Source organism: Lactuca saligna, chromosome 4 (assembly GCF_052625555.1).
Source record: "Lactuca saligna cultivar CGN05327 chromosome 4, ASM5262555v1, whole genome shotgun sequence".
NCBI classification, from domain to species: Eukaryota; Viridiplantae; Streptophyta; class Magnoliopsida; order Asterales; family Asteraceae; genus Lactuca; species Lactuca saligna.
The window spans coordinates 335,968,248-335,990,480 of NC_136420.1; the positions used below are offsets into that span (position 1 = coordinate 335,968,248).

At 36.6% G+C, this 22,233-nt stretch overlaps 3 protein-coding genes across 3 annotated transcripts; all 3 read left to right on the forward strand.

The window, feature by feature from the left end:
- Positions 1 to 5,694: 5,694 nt before the first annotated feature.
- Positions 5,695 to 8,333, forward strand: LOC145044191 (NADH dehydrogenase [ubiquinone] flavoprotein 1, mitochondrial). Its single transcript, XM_078993040.1, has 3 exons — positions 5,695 to 5,866; positions 6,416 to 7,885; positions 8,029 to 8,333. The coding sequence occupies exons 1-2, from the start codon at positions 5,864 to 5,866 to the stop codon at positions 7,877 to 7,879; spliced, it is 1,467 nt and encodes a 488-aa protein (XP_078849166.1). The 5' UTR covers positions 5,695 to 5,863; the 3' UTR covers positions 7,880 to 7,885; positions 8,029 to 8,333.
- A 2,710-nt stretch (positions 8,334 to 11,043) lies between these two features.
- Positions 11,044 to 12,823, forward strand: LOC145040217 (uncharacterized). Its single transcript, XM_078988175.1, has 3 exons — positions 11,044 to 11,198; positions 11,357 to 11,485; positions 12,527 to 12,823. Exons 1-3 carry the CDS (start codon positions 11,157 to 11,159, stop codon positions 12,704 to 12,706), a joined length of 351 nt encoding a protein of 116 aa, XP_078844301.1. The 5' UTR covers positions 11,044 to 11,156; the 3' UTR covers positions 12,707 to 12,823.
- A 5,731-nt stretch (positions 12,824 to 18,554) lies between these two features.
- Positions 18,555 to 21,735, forward strand: LOC145044192 (altered inheritance of mitochondria protein 32-like). Its single transcript, XM_078993041.1, has 5 exons — positions 18,555 to 18,951; positions 19,052 to 19,137; positions 19,802 to 20,107; positions 20,238 to 20,321; positions 21,229 to 21,735. The coding sequence occupies exons 1-5, from the start codon at positions 18,688 to 18,690 to the stop codon at positions 21,530 to 21,532; spliced, it is 1,044 nt and encodes a 347-aa protein (XP_078849167.1). The 5' UTR covers positions 18,555 to 18,687; the 3' UTR covers positions 21,533 to 21,735.
- The last annotated feature ends 498 nt before the right edge of the window (positions 21,736 to 22,233 follow it).

Consider the following 22,233-nt stretch of genomic DNA (forward strand, 5'->3'; position numbering starts at 1 on the left):
GGGCCGTGGCCTTCGCCCTTAAGATTTGGCGACATTACCTCTACGGGGTTCATTGTACCATCTACACGGACCACAAGAGTCTGAGGTATCTCATGGACCAGCCGAATCTGAACATGAGGCAGCGTCGATGGTTGGATGTGGTGAAGGATTATGATTGCGAGATCCTTTACCACCCGGGGAAGGCCAACGTGGTGGCCGATGCGCTTAGCCGCAAGGCGGCGCCGATCAGGGACGTATGCATGAGGATGACCGTAGTGACTCCCCTATTGGAGCGAATTCGGGAGGATCAACAGGAGGCTATCAAAGAGGAGCATCGGAAGAGCGAGCACGTGGTGGGTCAAGTATCCTCCTTTGATTATGATAGCCGGGGTCTATTGACACTACACCATAGGGTGTGGGTGCCGCATCACGGGGGCGTCCGCCAGATTTTGATGGATGAGGCGCACAAGTCCCTATTCTCTATTCATCCCGGGGCGACGAAGATGTATAAGGATCTCCGTCTGAACTATTGGTGGCCCTGCATGAAGCGGGATGTGGCATGGTACGTTGAGCGGTGTTTGACCTGCAGGAAGGTCAAGGCCGAACATCAGAGACCGCATGGTAAGATGCAGCCGTTGGACATTCCACTGTGGAAATGGGAAAACATCAACATGGATTTTATTACAAAGCTTCCCAGAACCGCGCGTGGAGTGGATTCGATTTGGGTCATCGTGGACCGACTGACCAAGAGTGCTCACTTTATTCCGATTCAGGAGAGCATATCGGCCGAGAAATTGGCCGATATCTATATCAGGGAGATCGTGGCGCGGCACGGGGTGTCGGTATCGGTGATCTCGGATAGGGATGTACGTTTCACTTCCAGATTTTGGAAGAAGTTTCATGACGAGTTGGGAACTCGATTGCATTTTAGCACTGCCTTTCACCCGCAGACAGATGGTCAGAGTGAGCGGACCATCCAGACTTTGGAGGACATGTTGCGGGCGTGTGTGTTAGATTTCGGTGGTAGCTGGGATACCTATCTTCCCTTGGCTGAGTTCTCATACAACAACAGCTACCACGCGAGTATTGATAGACCACCATTCGAGATGTTGTACGGGCGGAGGTGCAGAACCCCGATATGCCGGGGTGAAGTTGGCCAGAGAGTCATGGGAAGCACCGAGGTGGTGCTAGAGACGACCGAGAGGATCCAGTAGGTTCGGAGCAGACTTCAGACCGCTCAGAGTTGGCAGAAAAGTTACGCCGATAAGCGTCGATCCGACTTGGAGTTCCAAGTCGGGGATATGGTTCTCCTGAAAGTGTCGCCTTGGAAAGGCGTCATTCGATTCAGGAAGCGGGGAAAGTTGGGCCCAAGATTCATCGGGCCGTTCAGGGTTGTAGCCCGGGTGGGCAAGGTGGCGTATAGGTTGGATCTGCCAGCCGAGCTCAGTCAGATCCACAACACTTTCCATGTTTCGCAGCTGCGGAAGTGCCTAGTGGACGATTCAGCGGTAGTACCGTTGGAGGATATTCAGGTTGATGACAACTTGAATTACATTGAGCGCCCAGTCGCAATACTCGACAGGAAGTCGAAGGCTTTGAGGAACAAGAGGGTAGAACTAGTGAAGGTGCAATGGCAGCACCGCAAGGGTTCGGAATGGACTTGGGAGCCGATGGACGAGATGATGGAGCATTACCCCGACCTGTTTCAGGATCGAGCAGCAGACTTCGAGGACGAAGTCTAAAATAAGTGGGGGAGATTTGTAGCACCTGATTCCCGGTATGTAAATCTTATTTGGGTATTTCCCCATTTTAGCCTTGGACTCGGCGAGTCATAGGTCCGACTCGCCGAGTAGGGACGAGACTTAGGACACGTTTAAGTTGGCGACTCGGCGAGTCCATATCCTGGACTCGGCGAGTCACCGCTGTTGGATGAAACCCTAAATTTCAAGGGTTTGCACCCTATTTAAACCCTCATTTCCGCCCCAAACTCGCCCCCATTCACCCCCAGAGCTCCCAACATCGTTTATACCCTTATTTACTTGAGAGATTGAAGTGTTTTGGTGTGTTCTTGAAGATTTTAAGGAGAAAGAAGAGTAGATCAATAAGAGGAGAAGGAGGCCAGGCATCTTTGTGTCATCTCAACGTTTTCCTTGAGGTATAGCTCGTTTCCCCTTTGTTTTCAAGCTTGTAATCTCTTTTAGATTCATAGAAGTCCTTCTTGAGCTTTTCCCCAAGCTTGTTTGTGCTTTGTGGGTTGTAATAAGTTGTTAGCCTTTAGATCTAGGCATGATTTAGTCCCTGGAGCTTGGATCTAATGCCTTTATGGGGTCATATTGCATGAAAGCCCTAGATCTACCTCTTTTGGTGCACTATGAGCCCTAAAATCCATATTGGTGAATATCTACACGTAAAGTTGGAAACTTTACGTGTGATTTGTGTCCTAGAATCCCAAATCTGTGAATGGCATGGACTGGAATCGAGCAAATCAGTGTATTTGATGGATGCATGGCGGCGACTCGGCGAGTCGTATATGTGACTCGGCGAGTCTGGTCGCGAGTCACCGAATTGGCCCCTTTATGATGTATCGAGTTTGAGCCGTGAGTCACAGGGGGTGACTCGGTGAGTTGGAAGCTGAACTCACCCATGTTAGGACTCGGCGAGTCAATGCCCTGACTCGGCGAGTCTAAGGCAATCTTCATAGATCAAGAACAGACTCGGCGAGTTGTTCATACAACTCGGCGAGTCTTACCATAAGTGTTCTTCGGATGAAGATGAACTCGACGAGTTGTTCATACAACTCGGCGAGTAGGATGAAGGGGTTGAATGTCAGTTTAGAAGATGAACTCGTCGAGTCATAGCCTAACTCGACGAGTAGAAACAGGGACTCAGGACAATCGTCTGATAGGGACTCAACGAGTTGGAGAGCCAACTCGGTGAGTCGGGGCAACTGAAAGTTGACTCTGACTTTTACTTAGAGCTAGACCAGGGGGAAAATGGTCATTTTACCCAAAGGACAGTTAGCAGTGTTTAATTGAGTATGTTGTGGGAATTGCAGCCGGAGGATTTCCGGAGCAGCAGCAGTCAGTTAGTTTCTGATCAGTTCAGCAGCTACTTTGAGGTGAGTTACCTTCCAGTAGCGGTGGGTCTAAGGCCACAATCCTGGCCCACCGGTAGGAGATGTGTGATTAGATGATTGTCTTTGTGATATTCATCTAGGGTTGCTAGACTATGTGATATATGTGTTATGTGGTAGTGGTAGGGGGTGAAATAGTCCCCAATATCCGGTCGAAAGGACCGAAGGGGAGGCCAGCACCCAGATATGCTAGGTAGTATCCGGTCGAAAGGACCGAAGGGGAGGCCAGCACCCAGATATCCTAGGCAGTATCCGGTCGAAAGGACCGAAGGGGGGGGGGGGCAGCACCCAGATATGTTAGGCAGTATCCGGTCGAAAGGACCGAAGGGGAGGCCAGCACCCAGATATGCTAGGCAGTATCCGGTCGAGAGGACCGAAGGGGTAGGTCGGGCACCCAGATATGCCTGACAAATTTATGTATGTTATGTGATTATGTGGTATGTGGTACAGTGGGGGAACTCACTAAGCTTTGTGCTTACGTTTTATAGTTTTGTGTTAAGGTACCTCTTCACCGAAGGGGAAGGAGCTGGCGCGGTAGCGGCACATCATGCACACACTATTCACTGGGATTTGTACTCTGATATTTTGATGGGTTGTATGGTTTGGCTTTTGAACATGATTTGCGTTGTGTTGTGGTTTGATCAAATAATGTTCTAATTATTAATGTTTTCTAAAGTAATGTTTTTAAACGAAATTTTCGGATGTGAAAAATTAGGTCGTTACACAACACCTTTTTGAGATTGAGCGAAAATATGTGCAATGGGACCGAACTCGAGATAGACCGAGCGTTCGGTTCATTTCGGTTCCCATGTGAACCGAACCCGAAATAGACCGAGCGTTCGGTTCATTTCGCTTCCAACTTTTAACTTTGAGATGGTGTTTTAGGTACCGACTCTGATTCCATCATTCCTAGACCTTAAAGGATTTTATTGAAACTAGCTTCAGGTAGGGCTTTGGCGAAAATATCGGCCAGTTGATCAGTGGTTCGAACAAAGTGAATTTCGACATTTCCATCCTCCACATGATCCTTAATGAAGTGATACCTCAGTGCTATATGCTTGGTCTTAGAGTGTTGCACTGGGTTTTGACAGATCCTAAATGCACTTTCTGAATCGCAATATAGTGGGATCTTTTTCATGTTGAGTCCATAATCACGGAGCTGGCTTTGGATCCAAAGGACTTGAGATGTACAAGAGGCAGCTGCGATGTACTATGCTTCGGCTGTAGAAAGAGAAACACATGTTTGTTTCTTTGACTGCCAGCTGACCAACTTCCCATCAAGGAATTGGCAACCTCCTGTGGTGCTTTTCCTATCTAAACCGCATCCTCCAAGGTCTGCATCCGAGAAGGCTTGAACGAAGAAGCCTGAGTTTGATGGATACCATAGACCGAGAGAGGTGGTTCGTTTCTGATACCGGAGTATATTTTTCATTGCAAGCATATGTGGTTCACGAGGATTCGCCTGAAACCTAGCACAATAACATACAGAAAACATTATATCAGGCCTGCTAGCAGTAAGATACATTAAGGACCCAATCATCTGGCGGTATAGCGTAATGTCAACTGCCGATTTTTCCAGGGAAGGTGTGAGTTTGGTGCCGAATGCCATTGGAACTTTGACCTTAGAGTCTCCCATCATACCAAATTTGGAAAGAAGAGTTTTCGTGTATGTTGTTCCTGGTTAATAAAGATGCCTTCGGGTCCCTGTCTAATATTTAAACCAAGGAAAAAGTTAACCGGACCCATTCACATAATTCTTTTTCATTTCTTCAAAATGAGTTACAAAGATTAACTTAGACTATTAACTCAATATAAGTGCCTAGGCTAGAAACACGAGTGTTACAGTCAAAATCCGTCAACCTCGTTCAAAACTCGGTCAACATCTCTTTAACTCGGGCCCACTCAGTATTACTCGGTCTTACTCGGGCCTACTTGGTCAACAAAGTAAAACTCGGACAACTCGGTTAAAGGATCAAAACTGTCATAAAAAAAGAAAAAAATCAAGAATTTCAAGATTAAAATGTATAATACACTTATTGATTTATTATTTAACAACACATGTGATTATTACTGCATATATATCTTAAATTTTTAGTAATTATTCACAAAGTGAGACAATTGTGTGTATTGCAAGTTTTATGTATTCACGTATATCTAACTTTGTAATATATTTCAATCAAATTATGATTTTAATTTATGATTTTGACATATATAATTTTCCTAAAAATATTTCTACATGAATTACCGAATCCGAATACTCGCTACTCGGTAGTCGGCCAAGCAGGTACCGAGCAACGAGTTCTACAACATTGCCGTCCAATATTCATTTTAAATGTAAAACTATGTAATCTTGTCAAAAAAAAAAAAAAAAAAAAAAAAAAAAAAAAAAAAAAAAAGAGAGAGAGAAAAAAAAAAGAAGAAAAAAAGGTTGTAATTCAATAATGAAAGCCTTTGAAACGTGAACTCATTATCAATGATCCACGTTCTGGCTCTATTGGGCTGTTTCGTCAATTAAAACTTGCGGCCCATTTCGTATCCACGCGTTCCATTAAAAATCACATGCCGAAACGTTCACGTCGGAATTCTGATAGAACCGCTGCCCAACAATAAAACCCATTTAAGGTCGTTGGATTACTCGGGCGACAATTTTGGGGGTCAAGTTGATTTCCTGATACTTTTACTTCAAAATCTTCTCCGTAGTTGAATTGCTGATAATCAGTTCAGAAGCTTGTTTGCTGCATTTCCTGGTGTATGGTAAGAGTTTTATTATTTATTTATTTATTTTTCTTCTGATTTTTCGTTTCTGTTGTTGGTTGATTGTCGCCCTTATCATGAGTTTCTTATAGATCCGATTTGATTTAGATGTGCTTATTCGAATCAGATACGAGTTTGTTTTTCTGATCTAGGAAAAAATTGGATAACTGAAAGTAAACGAAGAGAGATTTGTAGAAGCCCTAGGGTTCTATGTAGTTTTCTGATAGCTGCTGTATCGAACTTCCGTATTTTGTGGAATACACCTAAAAATGAGTATGAAACGAGGGTTTGGTTGCATAAAAATTGTGCCTTTCCCCCTTATTCAGCAGTTGGTTTATTATAATGGAATATGGTGTTTTATTGCTCTCCTTATATCCATTTCCGATCTCTTTATTCTCTATTCCTTTTGGGTATCTTGTTTTATGAACATCTGAATCGTGTACTTATAATCTTAGGCATTTATCTAAATTAAGTTAATCTGGACTAGAATCTAGATCAATCAGAATATTTGTAATCTGAACTTGTTCATTTTGGGATACTTTATGTTAGGCACCAATGAAGGGCATTCTTTCTCTGCAAAGGGCTGTTCTATCAAGGCATCAACATGCAAACTGGGGGATAAATGCTACCGCTAGACTTTTCAGCACGCAGTCTGCAACAACCGCCACCACCCCCCAACCACCACCACCACCACCTCCACCGGAAAAAACCCACTTTGGTGGCCTGAAAGATGAAGACCGAATCTTCACAAACCTATACGGTTTACACGACCCCTTTCTCAAAGGCGCAATGAAACGTGGCGATTGGCATAGAACTAAAGATATAGTAATCAAAGGTGCTGATTGGATAGTAAACGAAATGAAAAAATCCGGCCTACGTGGACGTGGAGGTGCTGGTTTTCCATCAGGGCTAAAATGGTCATTCATGCCAAAAGTATCCGATGGTCGTCCATCTTATCTTGTTGTAAACGCAGACGAAAGTGAACCCGGAACTTGCAAAGATAGAGAAATCATGCGTAACGATCCACACAAGCTTCTAGAAGGATGTTTAATAGCTGGAGTAGGTATGCGTGCAACCGCTGCCTACATTTACATCAGGGGCGAATACGTAAATGAACGTTTGAATTTAGAAAAGGCAAGAAAAGAAGCATACGCAGCTGGATTACTCGGAAAAAACGCGTGTGGGTCCGGGTATGATTTCGATGTCCATATCCATTTCGGAGCCGGAGCCTACATTTGTGGTGAAGAAACCGCGCTTCTCGAATCCCTCGAGGGCAAACAAGGAAAACCGCGTTTGAAGCCGCCTTTTCCCGCCAACGCGGGGCTATACGGGTGTCCCACAACCGTCACAAATGTCGAAACAATCGCGGTGTCGCCGACTATTCTAAGGCGTGGGCCCGAGTGGTTTTCTAGCTTTGGTAGAAAGAACAATTCGGGGACTAAACTTTTCTGTATATCAGGTCATGTGAACAAACCGTGTACAGTGGAAGAGGAGATGAGTATTCCATTGAAGGAGTTGTTGGAGCGGCATTGTGGCGGTGTGAGGGGCGGATGGGACAATTTGCTAGCGGTGATTCCGGGTGGTTCTTCTGTTCCTTTGCTTACAAAGGATTTATGTGAGGATGTGTTGATGGATTTTGATGCGTTGAAGGCTGTTCAATCTGGATTGGGGACTGCTGCTGTTATTGTGATGGATAAGTCGACTGATATTGTGGATGCGATTGCGAGGCTTTCGTATTTTTATAAGCATGAGAGTTGTGGTCAGTGTACGCCTTGTAGGGAGGGAACTGGGTGGCTTTGGATGATTATGGAAAGGATGAAAGTTGGGAATGCGAAATTGGAGGAGATTGATATGCTTCAGGAAGTGACTAAGCAGATTGAAGGGCATACTATTTGTGCACTTGGTGATGCTGCTGCTTGGCCTGTTCAAGGGCTTATTAGACATTTTAGGCCTGAGATGGAGAGGAGGATCAGGGAGCGCGCTGATCGGGAGTTGCTTCAAGCAGCTGCTTGAAATCAGGTTTGCAAATTGTTGTACAACACTCTTTTTTTTTTTTTTTTTTTTTTTTTACGAATTTGTGAAATATAAAAGGTCTACCTGATTATGGCAGTGAAAATTAGATTTTTATAAATTATAATGCTGTTTACATTTTTGGTTTGTAGGCTGAATGATTTCATACATGGAGGAAAACAGTGAGGCGCCTTTGGGGGGCATCATATGATTAATGTTTTAAGGTTTTTGTTGAACTACAATGTGATTGAAAACAGTACCCTCTCTTTAGATTGGGGGTGACTTTTGTGTGTTACTGTTTAAGGATACAAAGACAATCCTATGGTTATTATTGAACTTCAGTTAGCCATATGCTTTTGGACATGTGTCAAAATGTTAATAAGCCGAGTGCATTGTTGTAATCATACAATGGAAGCTTTTTATAAGTTCCAAGTTTCATGCCATGTTAGAACATAAACTATTTGTGGTTTTTTTTCATCTTGAATCGACAAAAGGGGGATTCTAATTCTCTTTCAAAATTCACAAGATATATTGTAATGGAGCTTATGCTTATTTAATGGTTCATAACTTTTATAGTATTTTGTATGAGTATACATGTAAAATTAATGAAATTTATAACAACATATAATAGAAAAGATGTTATGAAACATTAGGATCATCCAGATTGTAAATCTATAATTTTCATTTGTTGAACGCTATTACAGTGTAAAAAAAACAGTGTAACTACTTGCGCCACTGTTTCTTTTGTTGAATCATGCGGTTCATAGTTGGATCAATAAATCCAAATTTATGTGAATGACCCTTATATTATTTTCCTTCACTCATAAATATCCGAGTTATAGAAATATCCCTAGAATCCATCCAAACAACTATTTTTAAAAGGTTTTGGTTCAAGCTTTTAACAGTTTTTTAGAAATTATTAAATTTATTTTACAGCTTATTGTTTTATAATCTCTTTTTATAAATTTGGTTTTTCTATAGAATTATTTTGTGCGTTTTTGTTTTTATGTATATTTTAAAAATTGTAAATCAAGTCTTTCTCTATTAATTCATTTTATATCTAAATCCACAACGATCATACCGTAGTTTAAAACAATTTGTAGCCACCAATCCACTATCATTTACCACTACAAGCATCCACGTACCACCATCATCGTCTACCTACCTACCTACCTACCTGAAAGACTCTAATTTTGAAAAAAGCGATTCTAGATGGCTTCCAAGCAAGATTATACGGAACAAAAACAAAAACAAGTGAAATTTGCAGTTTTATTCATCTTCGATGGATGTTCGATTGATCTCATAGATAACTTTAATTATGCTAATTTCAATTTGGCATATATTGTAGGGAAATTAGGGTTTGTGGTGGAGATCTGGATACCAACTTGGATCGTGATATCACTTTCGAACTGATATTTCTACCCTATATCTGGGTTACAAGAAATTTAACTTAGGATAATCAAAGTGGACACTTACGATTCTAGGCACAGAAATCGTAAGCCAATATGTTAGAAGATTCTGTGAAAGTATGATGAAAAACGAGAGCTTAAGATTGTAAACCTCTTCTGAAGAGAAAGAACTGTTTATATATTAAACGAGATTAGGGTTTCATTAGGGTTGGACTGTCATTAGTTGCTTTGGAAGCAAGTCATGATAATCCGGATTTAATGAGGATTTAGGGTTACCAAAACTAACGAGTTTCGTTAGTTTTACCATAATCATTATCAAGAAATTAAATTTTCCACTATGTTCCCATATGTAAAATACGGTGAGGTTTTGGGGCGCTACCCCCAGCCAGGGGCTTTGCCCCTTGGACCCCGCTAGGGGCGCTGCCCCTAGACCCCGCTAAAGGGCGTTGCACCTTTGGAAACCTCGGACCCAGGGGCGCTGCCCCCAGACCCCCGACTACTCGTCGAACCGACTTCTAATTCGATCTTATACATGCGTGAACTCCGCACAACCCCATACATATATTAGAGTACAAATTATGAAGCCCTTAGCTCACATGTTAGTTCCAGTTACTTAAAGTACTAAAATCATCGACATATCTCCCATTCAAAGTTTGACGATTTGGTTCTAGAAAAGGAGAAGAGTTTGAAATCTCTCAATTTTCAAGCATCCGATTAGAAGATGAAAACCAACAAAGATTGAAGAAAAAAGTCCTTCAAAATTTACATGTTTTGTTGGGAGGATTAGATGAATATAATTACACTTTTGGATTAGGTTGAGTTACAGAAACCAAGATGTTCTTTTCGTCTCTATGTATTTCTCCTTACTAGAAGGATAAGAAGGTCTCGAAAAATGTTTTTTCTTCTGGCAACCACTTATGGTACTCCGATGCTTTAAGACCCACCTCAAACAGGCAAATTCCAGTAACTACAACCACTGCATACCTCCATGCTCTTCCTCACCTCTATAAATTTATAAGAAATGGTTTTATAAGGAACAAAACCTTTGGATTAATAGATCTATGGAGATGGGAAGGGACGAGAGAGACATGGGAAAGGGGTAGTGGATGATGGTCGGTGGTGTTTATAAACTATGGACTAGAAGAAGAAGATGATGATGAAAATGGGAGAATGTGAGCTTATTGAGATAGAGAAAAAAAAAAAAGGTTGCTGGGAAGGGTTGGGTTAGGGTAGGCATGTAGGGGTGTAAGTAGATCCTTTTAATTTTTTTAATTATAAATTATGAATTAATAATAAATGAGATTTTTTAATATATGCCCTAAGGGTACATATAAGAAGTATTAATTAATCACAATTATTACCATAATTAAATGTGAAATGCATTAATTATAGAGATTATTAATAAATTTTATATTTAATTATGATAATATTTCTTATAATTAATGTGTTTAACATTTAATTATATTAATAATTATGATTAATTAATACTTTTTATATGTGCTTTAGGGCATATATTAGAAAATCCCATAATAAAAAAGGAAAAAGATATTAGAAAATATATAATAGTTTTTTATATGGATCAAAGGACTTTGAGTGTAATTTGCCAAAAACAAAAGGATGTAAAAGGATGTAAGCTATCAATTTTTTCTATAAGAGACTAAAATTACGGATCTTACCAAATGGCACCATTTGTGTAATTTACTAGTGATATCAACCTTACATAAATAAAATAAAAATAAATAAAAACAAAAAACGGCTGGAATGGGATTTTTCATATAATAATTTTCTGGCTTTCCTTCCAGTAGTCCACATCTTCTGGCCAAGAATTTTAGACAAGGACCCAGACGACTGTGGGTATCTGCTTCTTCCTGATGGCAAATGCAATGGCGTCTCACTTAATCGCATTCCGGAAGGTTAGACCACTTTACCTTTTTCTAGTTCACTCGTATTTTACAATTCGACTTGTTTCGCTTAGGTTTTGGGCAAAACTGTGTAGATTGAGTAGTTATTATGTAGCTACGGATGAAAGTTTTTTCTGGATCTCTAATCTCTGTCGAATGAAATAAAATAGCCGCAGATGATGCAACATCATCAGATTGTGTGCAGAAAGAAGGAAAAAGGTCGAGATCAGAATTATCCCTATAAAGTCATCGAAGTTACTCCTCCTCCTAAAAGCCTTGGCGTTCGCTGCTTTCCTCCTGTAAGCATCCTCAATTTCAATTTCATCATCTGGTGTTACAATTCTGCTATTTTTTCATTTTGTGATTGCCTCCAAAATAAGGGGAAACTACTCCACCTTCTCATATCTGAAATTGATTTCCGGAAACATTTTTTGTTATGATTGGAAATGTAGCTACCGATTTTGTGTCAAAGAGTTATAGATTTTGCGTAGAAAATTAGGCATCCGAATTGTGAAAGTCAGCTGTAACTCTTGTTTTCTAAAAATGGAGTGCTATTTCGTTTAGTCTAATCACATTATGAAGTTGGGAATAATTACTTAATTTCACAATTGTCTCCATTACAAATTTTCTTTCAACCACTCTTTGCTTTTCCAAATTTGATTATTTAACCCTAAATACAGAAGATCAGAATCATAGTCACTCTTAACAAAACAGGCTGATTATAATCACTTTATGCTTAATTGTCTAATGAATGTGTAGAAGATATACACCATTCTTCTTGTTAGTTATTTCTTAGTGTCATGGGTATTGAACTATTGACTCTTTTTCGATTTGTTTTCCTGTGTGTCTACAGTAACTAACAATAAACCAACAATAGAAGCATGAAAGTCAACTATTCTTTGATTTCTCCAAAAGCCGGGTGATTATTGAATTGTATAAGTAATTGATAGATTATAGATGATTACAAAAACAATTAGTAAAATAAGGATACACTTTTTTGAATAAAGCAATTAGATAGGTTGTATACTGTGGGATATCATTCAATCTTTCCTGTTTTACCCGTTATTAATAAAACATAACCGAGGGTATGTTTGGTATGATGGAATGGAGTCAGTCCATTTTCATGTTTGGTTTGGCTTGAAGGAATGGAATGAGTCATTGAAATCTATTTGTTTTGTATAATCTCTATAACTAAATAAAACTAAATTGATAGATAAAGAAAAATGTTATTTTTAAAGGAATGCACTAAATTGCTAAATAAGAGGTGGCATTTTGGTTATTAATTATCTCAAACAGGTAAAATCCAGAAGTTATTTCTGATTTTGTTTGTGTGATGACAGAACTTGCAATGTGGAGATGGTGTGACAATTGAAGGGCAAAATTACACAATCTCAGCAGTAACTCACAGGTATCAGCTTCGAAAAGGTAAATATGAACCTTTTGAGAAGAGGCTTGATGTTCTCTCCACTGGAAGATACATATTGAATTTATATCTTGAAAATTTATTAGAACAATCTTAAAGAAACAAATCAAGTAGATTAAAATGTAAATCCGACTTTTAGGTCAAATAAGAGAAGTGTACAACTTTTACTACTCATGATGGTATCGTATTATTACTGCATGTTAGTTATGTTCAATACTAGAAAATTATGCTAAAAACGAACTCATCATCACACATAAATCATCATCTATCACTAATGACTTTTTCGTCCCTGTTTCCGTTTTAGTATAAACTAGACACGGTGGAAGTAATGGACTTAAGAAATAATAGAAAGTAAAAGGTAACTTTTTCAGTAGCAATAGAAACTTAGGAGGACTTAAGTTGCCAAACCACAAAAGTCAGGGACAAAATTGAAACTTAGGAGGACTTAAGTTACCAAACCACAAAAATTAGGGACCAAATAGAAACTTGGGAGGACTTAAGTTGTCAAACGACAACATTCAGAGACCAAAGTTACTAAATAGCGAAGTCCACCGAATTTGCTACTTAGTATAGATATAATGACCTCTGGTTGAAACTTGGTTTTCTTTTTTGGGATAATGAAATAAATGGATAACAAACTATATAAAATGTTTAAAAAATATCATCAAACTAAATAAATGTTGTCACAAGGTAACACATTTTCATTTTTGTTTTTAAAACAACATTGTAACATGGAATAGTAGGTTTTCTCGGTTATAACTTACAATGGTCTTTTAAAAACAAAAATAAAAGTTCTTTGTCTTCTAACGAACATTTATAGTTCAATGATATTTTTCAACGGGTTTAGATATAGTGTCACTCTTTTATGCCATTATCCATTGTATATTACCGCTTTTGATTATTTATTATTATTATTATTATTTTTTTATTCATGTGAATTTACCCTAAATTGTTATAAATAACTCGAATTGTGTTATAAGCAAACCTTCCTTAAGCAAGGACTATAATACTCACATGGGTTTTGTATAGGTTACTCAAACTTGACTAAATTTATTATCTGAAAAGAATCATTTAAATCTTAAATGATGGGATTATTCAAGTCCATGTATTCCTTCAAATACTTCCCGCTTAAGTTAACCGAGTATATATATCATTTCCATCATATAGATTTTCGGCTTTAATACTTTCCTTGACCATCTTTCTTTAGGATTATTTAAGTCCCTATATTCCTTCAAATTGAATAGGTTTTACTAAGAAAAACACTCTAAAAGTGTTTCAATTATTCATTTTTATGTATTCCTTCAAACTGAATAGGTTTCACTAAGAAAAACACTCTAAAAGTGTTTCAATTATTCATTTTTATAACACTAGTCTGAAAATGATGGGATTCTTGAATATGCATCATCATACTTCTCAAGGTTCTTCATACCTAGACTATTGGTTATAATACAATCAACCATATGAGAAATGATAGAGCCAAACAAACACTGACATCGCCAAACAAACACTGACATCTATTGATTCTCATTTAAAATGTTAGGAAGTAACCAAAACATTCCCAATTCCATTGATCTCATGCTAGATCTGAAACTGCTTTCACACAAACACATACGCATTATAAGTCACATATCTTTCTTCTGTCACGCATGAGTTCAAATTAAAGAGACATACTTGATTTCTTTAAATGGCTACTAATGAAATTAGGGGTGAGCGCGATGCCGTTATTGGCCAAAAGCTTACCACTAACAACAAATGCGGTTAATCCATTTCCAAAACCACTTGGTGCAGTTATTTTTGTGGTGTGGTTACTCGGTTATTTTTGCGGTGCAGTTTTGTTTTTTTTTTTTCGTGTTTCGGTTATTAACCGCATGGATTTAGTGCAGTTATTTTGTATGATTTTTAACAGCAGTTTAGAGTTCAAATAGTTTTAAAAGTTCAAACATATTACTTGTAATAATAAAAAAAGAATAAGTTATAAGACAATTAACTTAAATCACAAATAATTAATATCTTAAAAACGTAAAATCACTACTAAGTAAAATTTAAATATCTTAAAATTATGAAATTTCATCATTTTCCGAAGTTAAACATAACAAAAAACCAACAATTTCGTCTTTTAGAATTTTATTCTTTCATAAATGAAACTTGCATTATTTTAAATATTAAAAAAAAATTGTATATAATATATGCGCTGCGGTTTTTAAAAACTAATAGCCGCACCGCACTATAAATTTGTGGTTTTTGAAAAATTGAAAACCTTACCATCGGTTTTTATTACGGTTGCAGTTTATGCGGTTAATTTTAGTTGTAGTGCGGTTTTTGCTCACCCCTAAATGAAATACTAATCCATTTGTTCAATTTCGTTTCACTTCTCCAACAATCTCACCGAATCACCTCATTGGTAAACACTTTGGATCGTCCATCGTTGAGCACTACAACCGTCAACTTACATATAAATCTTAATAGTTAATACAATACACCTAGGGCTGTAAACGAACCAAACGAACACGAATAAGGTCTTATTCATGTTCGTTCGTTTAAGTTAGCCGAACAACAAACGAACACGAACGGATAAACGAACGAGATTTTCTTGTTCATGTTCGTTCGTTTAACAAATTACTTTGTTCATGTTCGTTCATTTATGTTCGTGAACATGCTAAACGAACATAAACGAACAAACATAAACGAACATAGATAAAAAACACAACTGAACATATATGAACATAAACGAACATATAATATAACAATATAATAAAAAATAATTGAATATAGATGAATATAAATAAACTTAAACGAACGAACATAAACGAACATTATAAACGAACGTTTACGAACATAAATGAACGAACGAGATCATTGTTCATGTTCGTTCATTTAACTAAACGAACAATAATTTTTGTTCATGTTCATTCATTTATTAAATAAACGAACATAAACGAACTTCCCGCCGAACAGTTCATGAACGGTTCGCCGAACGTTCAGTTCGTTTACAGCCCTAATACACCTTCTATGGTGTTATCTAAATAGTGTTCATGTGTTAACTTGCACATTACCCTAACATCACATGAAAAACTTCATTAATCCTTCACAAGCTTCACTAAGACCCATCTTAAATCTTGATATGAATACTCATGGTGCACCTTAGTATACTTCCTCCTTTCATCCATGGTGGATATCAAGACAAACCACAAAAAAAAAAAAAAGTTTCATCCCATGCTCTCTTCTCTTATTGTTTCCTTTGTATCTCTATCACACAAACTCTCTCTCTCTCTCTCTATATATATATATATATATATATATATATATATATATATATATATATATATATATATATATATATATATATGTTTGCATTCTCTTTGTTTTTTGGAAAGATATCGAGTAGGTACACAATGAAATCGATATATTAGTTTTATATTGCTTACTTACTTCTCAGAAAAACATATGTATATGATGTAGGGATACTAACATAAATGGGTAACAAAATATCTAAAGCGTTTTGAAAACATCATTGAACTATAAAAATTATCGGAAAGGACCACTTTTATAAAGACCATTGTAATCGAGAAAAATTGCTATTCCATGTTACAATGGTATTTTAAAAACAAAAAATCAAAAGCTTGTTACCTTAGAGAGTGGTGAGTTTAGAATGGAAAACCACATGGTTTACTAATTTTTTTATATATATATTTTTCTATACAATTCAAAATTTTTTTAGGTAAGAGAGGTCCTAAATGTTTTTTCAAAGTAGGTACTTAAAAAATTTCTATAGTAATTTTAGATAAATTAAAAAAATCAGATGGGTTTTAGGACCCACATTCCTTATATCTAGCCTCGCTAGTACCTTCCAACTATATTTATTTTGGTGGTATTGTTAAGACATTTTCGGCTGATTACACAACTCATTTATGTTAATTATTCATTTTTTTTATGTTTCGTAGTTGCTACGTTACTTTTTTTTTTTTTTTTTTTTTTTTTTTTTTTTTTTTTTTAATTTTTAATTTTTTTTTTATGTTAATTTCTTTATTTTAAAATTTGGTAGTCTCTCAATGAACACATCTTATTTTTTGAAAACTGTGTTTCTTACTTTTGAACTTATAAGATGGGTCTCAATTTTTTTGACGGATCATGACATTTTAAAAAACTAGACACTTTTCCACCACTTTTACCCTTGTCCCATTTATCCATGAAATACTCAACTAAGTTCTAAGTTCTTATAAGTTTTGCATCACATTTTGTTTAGGATTAACTAAAAACCATATTTTATAAAATCTCAAAGTAAAAAAAAAAGGATTAGGTACGTCCAAGCTATTATATTTAACTCACAAATTAACTATTTGTCCAACTACAAAATTGATGCTTTTTTTGTTCATCGTATGCAAATTGAAGAGCTCAAAAATTGTTTTAATAAAGTAACACCGAAATTATTTATTTATATGCATTTTACGGGAATGATGTATTCAAAATGGCTATATTTTATCCTAACGATTTCTTAGAACACAAATTTGGAGCATTTAAAGCAAATCTTCAAAATTATATTTTGGATGTATGTACGGATATAAGATTTAATAATTTGAAGGAAACTGAAAAGTACGCAAAGATGATGGTTGAAATTAAACAAGCATGCTATATATTTAGTGATATATCTTCTACTAAAATTAATACTAGTTTTCTCCGTTCCAAAATCCAAAATGGAAGGTGTATTTTTAGCAATGATGTTGATAAATAAGTTTTGCATGATAAACTATTGATCAATTTATGAATGAGTGTTATATATTGAGAAAAATATGTTTGGTAATATTATCAACAATATACACTTATAAATTGTGTGTGAATCATGCTCTAAGTTGTGTGTGAATCATGCTCTTACTGAGCCACACCTACGGATTGGTGTGAAAATTGAAACAAACTTTAACCATCTATTTTGGGATTTTGCAATAGCAATTAGGCGTCCATAATTCTCATTTTAATATGAAACATGTCATGATAATTATTTAATAGTTTTGAGTATAACGAGTTTAGTTGTATGAAAAGTCTAAAGGGGTGTCAATGTCTTTATAGTTCAATGCTTGCACGTTTTGATATCTTTTCAATGATTTGTTGGTGTGTGTTTGGTCAAATTAAAATATCTAAAGGCGAATTCATTTATGGACAATTAGTGTTTAATATAATATTACATTCTAATGATCAAGAAGAAGAATTTGTTGGGAGTAAGGTATATTCACGAATTTATTAAAAACAATTAACAATTAATTCATTAATTCATAATCAGAATTAGAGAAACGTACATGTTAATGCGCATACAGCATAACTTTATATTCTTTATAACTAAATTAAAAATAATACAAAACAAACAAAATTAGTACCAATCCAACAAAACATGAGAGATAGTAAAATATATAAAACTAGAGAACATTTAACTACTTACTTTTATGATTTAACTAGTTACTTGGATATATGATATATGCCAAAATTACAGGTTTCACATGCATCATTGGCTTATTCTAAAGAGATGGTTTATAAAATATCACATTCTTCGATAATAATAATATCATAATATATGTTGTATTGTATAATTTCTTCGCCCTAATCCTCATCATCAGCCCTCATCCTCATCATCAACTATAAATACAAGATTTTGCTGTTGCTTGCGAGCTATTATCGAACTAAGTTCTGAAATTGGTTGGATGCAAAGTGAATTTGTGAGGAATAAATGAACCTGTTTGGAAACTTAATTATTGGGATTTTGCAGTTTCTTTAATTCAAAATATATGCTGGTTAGACTTTTAAATATCAAATAAAAGTGGTTTTGTTGAACTATAGTCAAATAGTTATTTTAGTGAATATCTTATTAGTTATTGTGGCCAAAAGGACAAAAAAACGAGATGTTAATTGTTGCCTTTTTCCAAACAACCCAAAGGCCAAAACCTCTACCTACGACATGTGAAATTGTAAATGATAAAAATCTTTTTTTGAAATCCAAATCCATTAACATCTCAGCCGTTCCCTTGCCCTCCAAGTTTATCCAACTCCCTCTCTATATCTCCTCCTCCGTTCGCCGTCGATACCTATTCCGGTATGGCTGCCGCTTCAGAGAACGGTACCGTTGATATCTCTACTGAAGCTGTGGTGGTCGATGATGACGTCAAGTTCGGATTCCAAAGGCAGGAGATGTACACCGAGAATCTCTCCGGATCAGTCCATCCTTACGAACGTCACGTTTTCCTCTGCTACAAGACTAGCGAAGACTGGCCTGCTCGTGTTGAATCCTCCGACTCGGATCTGCTCCCTAAGCGACTTGCTGGAGCTATCAAGGAGCGCAAGAACGATATCGCTGTTAAGGTTATTGTAGCTCACTTGTGTTAATTATTCTAATGAGGTATTTGAAGGTTTTGAGTGTTGACGAGTTTTTTTTTTTCTATTCACGATCTGACTATTGTAGACTCTGATGACGATATTCGAGGGCGGTGCTGCTAATGGTTTGTCAGATGGAGATGTTTTGATTTTTCCTGATATGATCAAGTACAGGTATTGTGAAGTTCGCTAGGGTTTTATAGTCATCAGCTATTTGTTGCGTGTGTGCTATGTAGATTCGTTTTTTTTTCTCAGATTTCTTTTATGGTTCTCCATGAATCTACGATCTGTTGCTTTTGTCAATTTGAAAGCAAAACAATACTCGACGCCATGTGAAACATAGCGGAAATTTTGCTCTTATAGTTTTGATAGAGTTGATACTTAATATAGCATATTATTCGGTCTTGAGCTTCAAATTTGACCATGCTTATATTCCGCATCATACCTAAACTCCATTTCTTTTGCTAATATAAACAAGTGAAATTGGATTTGAAGTATAAAAACACTGAAGTTTACTAGCCCCCGCCATGATTAGAACTTTGTGTAAATAGTAATGTTGATTGAAAAGGCAAAATCTGTGCTAGCAAGATGATTCCTTGAATGATAATGTTAGAGGAAAGCTTAGAGAACTTGCAAAGCAATCATATATATCAATAAATTTGGAGGATTCATGAAATGATGAAATCACACTTTCAATTTTAAACAATCTTAATTGAGGACTGAAAACACGATAACTTTTCTTCAAAGATGATCTTATTTAGGGTATCCATTATCCAAATCTTCACATAATAGAACACATCGATATGTAGTTTACTTACTAGTGCATTTGTGAATGAAGGGGTTTGGAAGAATCAAACATTGATAGTTTTGTGGAGGAAGTGCTTGTGAATGGAAAACCATGGGCTTCAGGAACACCGGAGGTAGTGACAGGTTCATACGTGTTTGTGTGTGCTCATAGCAGTCGAGATAAAAGATGTGGTGTTTGTGGGCCAGCTTTAATTGAAAAGTTCAATGAAGAGATTGAAGTTAGGGCATTGAAGGAACAGGTGTTTGTGAGTGCTTGCTCACATGTTGGAGGACATAAGTATGCAGGGAACTTGATAATATATAGTTCAGTTGAAGATGGAAAAGTGTCTGGACATTGGTAAGACAATCCATAACCATTTATTTCTTCTTAATTTTCTATTTGAAGCAGAGTCTATAACATTTACTTGCCAAAGAATGTATTAATTCATTTTTCTTATGACTACTTTCTTGTGTTTTTGTTGTATAAGGTATGGTTATGTTACCCCAAATGATGTGGCTGAATTGCTTGACCAACATATCAAGAAGGGTGAGATCATTGAAAGGATTTGGAGGTACCCTTTTCCCCTCTAATGTATCTAGCTTATTTGGCTTTATTTTCCAATTTAAAAAGGAAATTAATACTGTTAGAAGCTTGTGCATAATGTGATAATGCAGCATACGATCATATTACCTAAATGAATCTACTGATTAATCCTTAAAAACCATTCATCACTAGAAACGACAAACAAATTTCTCATGGAATTGATGATTTTTTTGCTTTTGCTGCTAAATGACCAAAATATCCCAAGATCTGCATGTCCTGAATCATTCACTGTCAAGCTTTCACGGTCAAGTTGATTGATTTTAACTTCCTTCAATTTTGACTTTCTGCTCTTGACCAGATTTGACTTTCCTCCAATTTTGACTTTCTTCTCTTGACCTTTATTGACCAGATTTGACTTTCCTTCATTCTTTTTGACCCTCTTTTATTTTGATCGATGTATCCTTGTTTTGACATTTGACTCAACTTGACTTCCCTGAATTGAACGATTTGCCCCCGACCTGCAAAAATACGTTCCAAAAAACACAAATACGGCCTGCCAATGCCTTTTATCCATTTCTTTTATCTCATAACTAACTAGCTTTTAAAATATAATTACAAAAACTATCATAAATATAATAATGCCACATTTTAATAAACAATTTAGGAGGTTGTAAAAAGTTGATCAGCTTTTAAACAGTTCAACCCATTTTGTTCTTAACTAATGTGGTAAAGTTCTTGGATTTTGTCTCATTCAACTCACTAGCAAATAAAATATAAAGCTAAATACAAGACATAGCAATCTGCTGTTTCAAAAAAAAATGAATTATTACATCATTGTACTTTCAAATTATCACAAGTAAATTGCCCTAATACGAAATATTCTAGAACTAGAATGCTATAAATATATTCTGAACATGTTATTGATTCCACTGCAGGGGTGAAATGGGTGTTCCTCCAGTTGAGAAAGCTGACAAGGCAGTTGAAAAGTCACTTCCAAATGGAAATGATTCAAAGGTGAACGGGAAAGATGATGAGAAGGAAAACACTGGAGGCTGTTGTCAAGGTGCTAATGGGTTCTCATGCTGCAGAGATGAAAGCTCAGGGGCAAAAAAGTCAACTTGCAACGTCAATTTTTTTACAAAAAAATGGGAGCAGCATGATATGTTTACAGCTGCTGCTGTAGTTGGAGCTGTTGCAACTGTTGCTGTGGCTTATAGCCTTTATAAAAGGTCACGTTGAGGTTAGAATTAAGTATCTTAATCAACATACAAAAAAAAAAAAAAAAAAAAGGAGTTAAAAGTCTACGTGGTATTATATTACTTACATTACATATATAACCCTGTTTGTAAGGGTGGGAACTACTACTAGCATCTATGTGGTATTTTGATGATCCTGTTTTGCTAGTTTTATTTTGAACCTCTTGATGATACCAAGCTACACAAGCTGTATGACTATGAATGAATAAATGGTATACCGATATTAAAGAGGGGTTTTACGAGATGATGTTGGTAGTTTTGTTAGGCTTTGTTTGGAGATATTTTTGGCTATAGTTCATATATATCTACACCTATTAAATCATATTCTAAACCATTTCTTTTGTGCACCACGGGATTTAAACCCTTAACCCTGCAGAGAGGGACACCATTTTACCGTGAGGCAAAACATTATCTTAAATATCTAAAAGCATGGAAATTTAAAACTGAATCGGAGAAATCTCTAACAATCATCTAGTCTTGGCTTGTCTCTTTTGCCCAACACCCTATTTCTACAAAATTAAGAAAAGAGAAAAGCAAAATCAAAATATTATTAAGCCGATTTCAAAAAGATGGCATAGTCTACTGAAGAACTTACATGTGGACTGTGGTGCGTCGATGGCGGTGGTTCTATGTTGGCAGTTGTCCAGCTATGGAGCAACAAGGGAAAAACAGGTGTGTGGCGGT

Excerpts from the sequence above, each read along its gene's own strand:
- LOC145040217 (XM_078988175.1), top strand. The coding sequence starts at position 11,157 with ATGGCAAATGCAATGGCGTCTCACTTAATCGCATTCCGGAAG. Across the intron at positions 11,199-11,356 it reads ACTTAATCGCATTCCGGAAG|CCGCAGATGATGCAACATCA; the intron begins GTTAGACCACTT and ends GAAATAAAATAG. Across the intron at positions 11,486-12,526 it reads GCGTTCGCTGCTTTCCTCCT|AACTTGCAATGTGGAGATGG; the intron begins GTAAGCATCCTC and ends GTGTGATGACAG.
- LOC145044192 (XM_078993041.1), top strand. The coding sequence starts at position 18,688 with ATGGCTGCCGCTTCAGAGAACGGTACCGTTGATATCTCTACTGAAGCT. Across the intron at positions 19,138-19,801 it reads CCTGATATGATCAAGTACAG|GGGTTTGGAAGAATCAAACA; the intron begins GTATTGTGAAGT and ends TTGTGAATGAAG. Across the intron at positions 20,322-21,228 it reads ATCATTGAAAGGATTTGGAG|GGGTGAAATGGGTGTTCCTC; the intron begins GTACCCTTTTCC and ends ATTCCACTGCAG.